Source organism: Gopherus evgoodei, chromosome 4, assembly GCF_007399415.2.
Source record: "Gopherus evgoodei ecotype Sinaloan lineage chromosome 4, rGopEvg1_v1.p, whole genome shotgun sequence".
Taxonomy (NCBI): domain Eukaryota; kingdom Metazoa; phylum Chordata; order Testudines; family Testudinidae; genus Gopherus; species Gopherus evgoodei.
In genome coordinates, this window is record NC_044325.1 from 104,925,176 (window position 1) to 104,933,526 (window position 8,351).

At 40.0% G+C, this 8,351-nt stretch overlaps 1 protein-coding gene across 1 annotated transcript in view; it reads left to right on the forward strand.

Annotated features, from left to right (window-relative positions):
* LMO1 (LIM domain only 1) overlaps positions 1 to 2,121 on the forward strand; it is a 77,870-nt gene extending 75,749 nt beyond the window's left edge. Inside the window, 2 exon segments of the mRNA XM_030562619.1 lie at positions 1,662 to 1,699; positions 1,702 to 2,121. Of these exon segments, the coding sequence (XP_030418479.1) occupies positions 1,662 to 1,699; positions 1,702 to 1,766 (103 nt within the window). The 3' untranslated portion in view covers positions 1,767 to 2,121.
* Positions 2,122 to 8,351: the final 6,230 nt, after the last annotated feature.

The window sequence follows — 8,351 nt, forward strand, 5'->3', positions numbered from 1 at the left end:
GGAGCCTGTACAAGAAAAAGACCCAATAATTGGGACTGTCCCTATAAAATCGGGACATCTGGTCACCCTACATAGTAGGGGCACATTTTCAAGGCTTCATGACTCTGCTGAGGAAAAAGTTGTCCTCTTTCCGTGGGCTTCATGTTGTGTAGGGCCTATATTTCTCCTCCGAACTCCTGGCTAATGTTTTTGCCTCTTTAAAGTTCATATCTGCCAGTTCCTGGCTGGCTGGACATGTGTGCACCATATATATGTCTTTCAGAACTGGCTGTCCGCATCACTACCAGCTTTGCCTGTACCTGCCCTGAAGTAGGGGGGATTGGCTTAGGACACTGAGGCTGTCTTGCCTATGTCCTGCTTTGTTGTCATGCACTTAGCATGTGCTAAGTCAGACTCTGCCCTTGAGTGGGAGATCAATGAAGAGCACCGTGTGTATTATCCTAAAATTCTAGATTAACTTTTTACATCTATAGCAAACAAAAGGTGTGAGGAGCCTAGTGGCTGTCAAACTGCACCTTGCAGATATTTGTGCAACTTTTTTGACCTTAATGATCAAATAAAATTGTTAAATATCACAAGTCTCTCTGTCAACTTTAATACAAACAGAACAATTTACATGGTAGACAGAGAACTTCATGCTCCATTACATGAAGATAAAGGTTAACCGAGTCTAGCCATCCATCAAAAAACTTCTATTTATTGTTCAGCACTGTACATAAGGGGGTGAGGAAGGACTTAATAGCTATTTACTGCCTGTAAATTAGTGTAAACACTGCCTCACCTGGAAATTTGAATACCATAGAACATTTAAAACATTTTGTGTAACAACCTGTTTGCTTCCTGGTTTCAGTGAAGTCTGAAAGCTCATGTCTATTTGGGGATCTATTCCATCACTTTTCATGTTGATTATTATGGTAGTATCTATAGCAGGGTAGGCAACCTATGGCACACATGCCGAAGGCGGCACACAAGCTGATTTTCAGTGGCACTCTCGCTGCCCGGGTCCTGGCCATCGGTCCGGGGGGAGGCCTCTGTATTTTAATTTAATTTTAAATGAATCTTCTTAAACATTTTAGAAATCTTATTTACTTTGCACACAACAATAGTTTAGTTATATATTATAGACTTATAGAAAGAGACCTTCTGAAAACGTTAAAATGTATTACCGGCATGCGCAACCTTAAATTAGAGTGAATAAAGGAAGACTCGGCACACGGCTTCTGAAAGGTTGCCAACCCCTGAACTATAGGCTTCAACAGAGATCAGGGCCCCTTGTGCTAGGCACTATTCAAATGCATAGTATGAGAGGGCCTCTGCACCAAAGAGCTTACAGTCTAACTAGACAACACAAACAAAAGGTAGGAGAGGGAAACAAGGTGGTGAAGGGATTGAGTCTCTAGAGATCAGTGGCAGGGCCAGAAATAGAACTCTGGTCGCTGGTTCCTAGTCGAGTGCCTATCCACGATAATCTGCCTCTCTAAATTCCAATCCGGTCCAGTATAGTTCATAATGAAGTTAACTTTCCTTTCCATCTGGGCTTTCCTTTCCATCTGGGCATCCGCTACCTCTAGACTTTAATCCTCTGTCATCTTTCCTTGGTATACTGCCACTTGGTTAATGTCAATTAACATTTAGACGTGTAACTTTTTTTTTACGTTCAGATTTTGCGTGGGAAGACAAATTTTCCTGAAGAACAACATGATCTTTGTCAGATGGACTATGAGGAAGGGCAACTGAATGGAAGTTTTGAGTCCCAAGTTCAATAACGATCCCTGCTTGCTGAAGCACTGTGGGATGGACGTTCAGCCACACAAGCAGTGAGGGGCGTCTGTCAGCTTGCCTGCAATATTTTTTAATTCTTGGTCCCAAAAAGGACTATATACATTGTAGTACTTTTTTCCTGCCCCCAACACAAAGCAGTTACAAATTTAGATGTACAGTTGTGCCTGCTTAGCTGAGAGCACTGCATTGCCTGTATGTTTGTGAGTTTTTGGGGTCTGGGGGAGGGCTCTGTACAGTCTGATTTCTGTATATAAACTGGAACTTTATTTTATGAAAAATGTAATGCAATTTTATTACTGGTGTGAATTAAAAATTATGAATGTTTCCTGGTCATTTTAAGTTGTGGTTTATTTGTAATACAAGTTGGGGCTTGTTTCCTGCATTTGATGCTGACCAGATATTTAAAAAAAAAAAAATTACACAGATCCCTGGAACGCTCATGAAATAAAATAACGGGCAAGAGTTTAAACTACCACAAAAACTTACAAGAGTTAGGGGAGAAAGTGCTGCTCTGAAATTCAGCCTCTGCTTGAACTACATGACATTTGGTCTCCACAATTGCTGTCGTGTAGAAAAGGCGTAAATGAGCTCTGTGGCGGTGATAGCTGGGGGATCTTCACTGCATCACTAGTCAATCCCCATGAGGACTGTGGTAAACAACTGCTTTAATTGGTTCACACATGAATGGTATCTGTGGACACAGACCCCTTTTAAGTGAAAGCACGTCAGTTCAGACAGAGCAATGTTATGACCAAGAGCCCTGCTGAACCAGATAATACAGTATATCTTCAGTATGACCCCTAATGAATAGAATCTATCTAGCCTTGTCAACAGGTGGCCAGTTACTGATCAGAATATTCATTTCAGGGCTTTGGCATGGCTTAATTCTCTTATACAGGGCATCAGTTTTCCAAGGTCAGGCACCAAAACAGCTGATGCCAGAGACTTCAACGAAGCCTGGTATTGAAACCCGCATCACCTGTTTTACAGATCTTTTGCTTGTCATTTGCCAGTTGTTGTGACCTCCCACACAACAAGCTGTCAGATTCCAGTTATCTAGGTCATTAAAAAAACTCTGATAAAAAAGCTCCAATATATATTCAGGCTACTCTTTCTTCTGGCAATTGTCAGTGTTACACAATTCACGTGCAAGGTATGGGACCACACCAAACAAATTTTACTTATAACCAACATCATTTTTATACATTGCAGCCAGCACTTGTAAACAATTACTTTCAATTCCACCTACTATATCTCCCTGCTTTTCTTTTCTTGTTTGTTTCAGTTTTTTCCCAGCATGAATATATAGCCGGCTACTGATCTTGAATCTCGTATTGCTTGTTTCCTCTGCATTACAAATATTATATACAGTTTTATCTTGGTCTCTCATATCTATTTTCTTTAACTGTGTTTCACAGTAATCCGGAACTCAGCTGAGCAAACTAAAAAAAACAACAGCAGAACACCAGAGATGTAAGAGAAGCACTGAGATATCGCTAATACGCTAACATTACCTCATAGTTTATCTTGAGCATTCCTTCTCTAGAACACAGAGGTAGATATTTCAAGATCAGGATGGCCATGTGAAATGAGTTGTTTGGTCTCCATTCTGTTTCTGGTTGTCAGGAGACTTTTCAACGGGTCACTCCTCCAGTTAATACCAATTGGTTCCTTTTAGCAATTTCATTGGAGGGGGGTGGGGAGCATGGATTAAATAGCCCTTCTAGCACTAGAGGCTGTCAAGCTCATGGTTGAGGCTGCTTGTGACAGTATAGGAGAGTCTTCATTTCCACTATCCATACTGTATTTGTTCTCTTGATTTAAATTGGTTACCATATCCAGTACTGTCGTTTTACCACCTTTCATCTAAATTCAAGGAAAAAATTGGGTATCTGCATATCCATGATTTCCTTCCATAGTTTAAAATGATGACATCCCATAGTGATGATAGGGGAGCTAACAAAGCTGGTTTCCTATCAGGCTTATTTAAGTTTGAAAGAAGTGTTTTTGGTGGCCAGTTAAGAATCTCTTTAGAGAACTGATACTTACTTTTTGATGTCTAGAAATGCTCTTTCAAGGTTATATAATTTCATTTTATCCTTCTTTCACTGGAAGAAATTCTTAAAAGATTTGCCCTAGACACATTGGCCACCAACCAGTTCTATTATTACCCAGTCATATTCCATAGTGACAATGAAGTTGAATTATTCGGGAAAAGTATAGAAGGGAGAAATCTATCCAGTAGCTTGTAGAGAAGTGGTTCTTAAGAACCTTGGATTTATAAAATGGCTGTGTGGTCTGTATAGGCAGGTTTCTTTTATGTGATTGAACCACTTTTCTGCTTCCTTAGGCTGAGAATATCTGAGTTATCTTTTCTGTTGAGGCGGATCTGGGATGGCTCTTGTTTCATGTAGCCTCAACAACAGGGACACAAACAGAAAGAAGAAAGGTCTCTGAACACATGAGAACATTTTTCTAGTGAATCACATGTTCTGACAGAGTGCTTACACAGCCTTAAGATATAGAAACAACATTACAATTTGCCATTGCTACTATTAAACACTGTTTAGGCACAGATTAAATTTTCCTGAAGTTCTTTCCTTAATGTAAAGAAAGTGGGGGTTCACTTTAAAAAAAAGTGACTTAGTAAGAGATGTCAGAGGGTAGCAGGAGGAGAAAGAGGGAAGTTGGCATATGTAATATCTCTGATGGATTTTTGCATAATCTTGTTCAGTGACACGTGTGCAAGGCACAACCAATGGAAATTATCAGAATCATGAGAATGGCAGACAGGTTAATGTCAGATAAAGATGAAATCCAAAAGATCTGGAAAAAATAGGCCACAGATGGATGAATGGTTTAGGGTTGATGTAGATTGTAAACCAAAAAAAACACCAGGAGAAACTTGACCTGCAATACGACTGACCTAAATGGTACAAATTGCAAGATGCTGGCCAGGAGAGTGATCTGTGATAGAAGTAAGTGGACAGAAACATAAAAACATTTGCCACAATGGTAAGTTAAAAAGCTGATAGGTATAAATAGGATATGTAAGACTAGAAAGAAAAGATTAGACCATCTGTACATGGGGACTGGTCAAAAAGTCTAATAGAGTGTTCTTGAAGCTTTGAAGCGAAGCATGCTATGTTTTTTTTGAGTACCTCTTGCTCCCTGGTTTAAGGGGATGTGCCAAAAGGATATTGTTTCTCTGCCTTGGTAGGGCACAGAAATACAGCGAATGGGTAAAAACGCATTAGCAGTTTCTCATCCTGCCCTGTTCCTGTAAGCTTTCCAGGCTGGCCAAAAGCAAGAACCAAAGACAATACACAGCAATAGACCTTAGTGGCTCTGCCCTTAGTTGTTCTGAAGGAGATTCCTTGAGTCTAGAACGATTTGGTGCTGTACAAAAGGTGAGTGCAAATTCAGCTGGAGCAGCGTTCAGAATTCCGAGTATCCATATTATGAAAAAATAGTACATAAAGGGGTTTGGAAGGCTTGATTGAAGATAGCTGTGTAGCTTTCCTAATGAGGCACTCTTTAATGTGACATGACTGGGCTGTCTGAAACCAGCTCTACTTGCTAACAAAGCTTAATGACTTTTTTTTTTGCTTTACAGAAATCACTCAAGTTAGTGAAAGAAAAACGATTATCCTCATGCATCCATAGCATCCTTCTCTGTTTCTTTTGGCTCCTTTTCTGTTCCCTTCCCCTAGTTCTAGTCTCCTTGGCTCTATCCTCTCCAATGGGGGAGGAAAATAACCATGGGAACAGAGAAAACCATCTCTAGCAGTCTTGAATAGCATGTTCCATGATGTCCTTGTACCAACAATCCTCCAAAAGAGTGAAGCAGGCTTAGGGAGCAAGAACTTTCAAGCGCTCCTTTTCAGCCTGCCTCTTTTTCAGACTGTTGGAGAGAGGACCTCTCAGTAGAAAGGATCATCTCCAATTACATGAACTGGTTATTTGCTGTTGCAAAAACTTCTGCAAACATTAGAAAACTTCCACCCAGCGTGGAAATGGCAAAACACCTAACTTCTGGCGGCTTGCTTTCTGCATAGCTTACACTATTTATTACTTGTGCAATGGTAGCACCTAGGGTTCCTTGGAATGCCATTGTAAGCACTATACAATACAGGACAGTCCCTGCACAGATCCAAGTCTAAGATAAGACAACAGGTGGAAAAAACACCTGGGAGGAGCACAAGGAAACAAAGTACCGGTTAGTCTGCTAAACAGAGTCACAGCCTACCAGCTGCTGAGCCATTGTCAGGATTTTTGTAGGCTTCATTGCAAATAGATGCCTGCCAAAAAATCCCCAAGTAGTGTTCAATTGGTGGAAAAGGGGAAAATGCTTGTGACCTCATCAAGCCAGCTCCTGGTAGAAGTACGTCAGTTCAGTTTTGGAATGTTGTCTTCAGCCAAGCTTCACATCTCACCAGGGTATTTTTGCAGGTATCGTATACACCAAAAACACAGGGCTGAACTCTGCTCTGTTACGCTCTTGATTGCTTTTCCTCAATGGGGTAGTCTTACATCTTCTAATTTTTTCACAAATCCCTTGACTGTGATAGGTCCTAAACTTCAACATAGTGATGAGGCAAAATACATTCATGTGTGCACATCATTCTGAAATCCTATCACCTAGTAGGATAGATGTTCTTGTGGTGAAAGCCAGGACTATAATTCATGAGAGCCGGGTCCTATTCCCAGTTCTGCCACTGACTTCCTTTAAGAACTTGGGCAAGTCCCCTGTGCCTCACTTTCCTTAGGCCCATTTTAAAACAGAGATAATGGCTACATCATTAGGGCACAATGTGGATTAATGCAACAATGCTAGTGAGGCACTTTGAGGTCCTTGGATGGAAGCTGTCATAGTTTGCAAACTGGCTTTAATGTCATTATTAGAAGGCTGGATGCAATTGCATTTAGAAGAGAGACAATGAGGCTGCAGAAATGCTGTTGTAGGTTAATAATTTCTGAACATCAAGGTTTCCAATGACTTACGATTCCCTACCATGGGCATACATCGTATATGTTATCGGTGTCAGTTGCATTAAAAATTGTGGTTAACCACTCCTGTAAATGTAGGGATAGTTGATTTAATGCTTGATAATCAGGATTATTATTGTGCACCTGCAAAGTGACTGACTAAATTTGATTCTGGATGCCTAATAAGACGCTACCTGGACTGAATGATTTCTACTTTTTTTCGTCTCTTGCTCACATTTGTGTATTGCATACAGGCTGAATTTCTGCAAGTTGCTGGGCAAATGAGAGAGAAGCACTGCATGCATTGTGGTTTCTCCTTTTGAATACAGTGCAGCAAATGTCCCGCAGTTTCATATAAAATACAGGAGAGAAATTGCTCAGTGCCTGTATAACCACTTTCATATATATGTATTGGATAAGGCCCACCCGCCGTGACCCACATTCTTATGATGGAATAGAATGTGATTTCTTAAAAAAAATCCCAGAAGGAAAATGCAATCATTTATTTTTGTCTGAACACTACAAATTTGCTTAATAGAAACAAGTGCTGAAGCACAGATCTGCTGTTGAATAATCATGGACACTCTTTGATGAACAGAACATGAAATTCTTTTGATGGTGTGTTAGTCATCACCTTGGTATAAATATTCATTTGAGGAATCACATGAGTAAATGGCATTTTAGACTCTAATCATTTAGTATTAGCAGCTCGCCTTTTTTACTGCTCAAGATAACCGCTGCTTAATCTGTTTAGTGACTACTGGCATGAAGTTTGACATTTCAGCTTTTGCCTCAATCCCTGCATTCAGAATGCTACTGTCAATGACCCCTCTGCTTGAGTCTTAATAATTCTTACTCAAAGTCTAGTAGAATTACTGCAGCACGGTGCTGCTGAAAAAACACATGCAACTTGCTTTAACCTTCTGAACTATTTGCCATTTGCCTACTTATTCTTAGATCAATGTGGCATTTAGGCTCTAGATTCCAAATGTAAAAAAAATCTGGGATTTTTTTTTTTTGTTTGTGTTTTTCCTGACCTAATGGCTGGTGGTGACTCAGTCTGATTTTGAAATAAAAACAAATCGGTGTTGAAAACAAACTTGAGCACTCTTTAAATTTATCTTTAATACTAGTATAATTGTGCTGGTTCTGTGCTGCTCTCTCCAATCTATTATTTTTACCTTTTGTATTCAGATGGATGCTCTACTCTCCTGACTACATTAGCTTTATTGAACACTTGGCTATCGACAATCCTGCTCTCCTGATTTCATATCTGGCCAAACAAGTAAACTAATATTAACAGCAGTTTGTTACCTTGTTGTAGCTTAATTTTACTTTACAGGAAATGCTGTATTTGCATCTCAACCCTGTTCCATTCAGTTATAAGATGTATCCGCCTCCCTTGTGCCATAACGATCATTAACTTTGAGAACATTGCATAGAATGCATCTCCTCCCAGGCTGTAGCAAGTTCCATATAGACAGAGTGACCCTAATGAGGCATATTCACTAATTGGCTGGGAGGTGAAACACAGATTGGAGGAGTCTTTCAAAGATAAGAGCTATAAAATGCGGATCTGT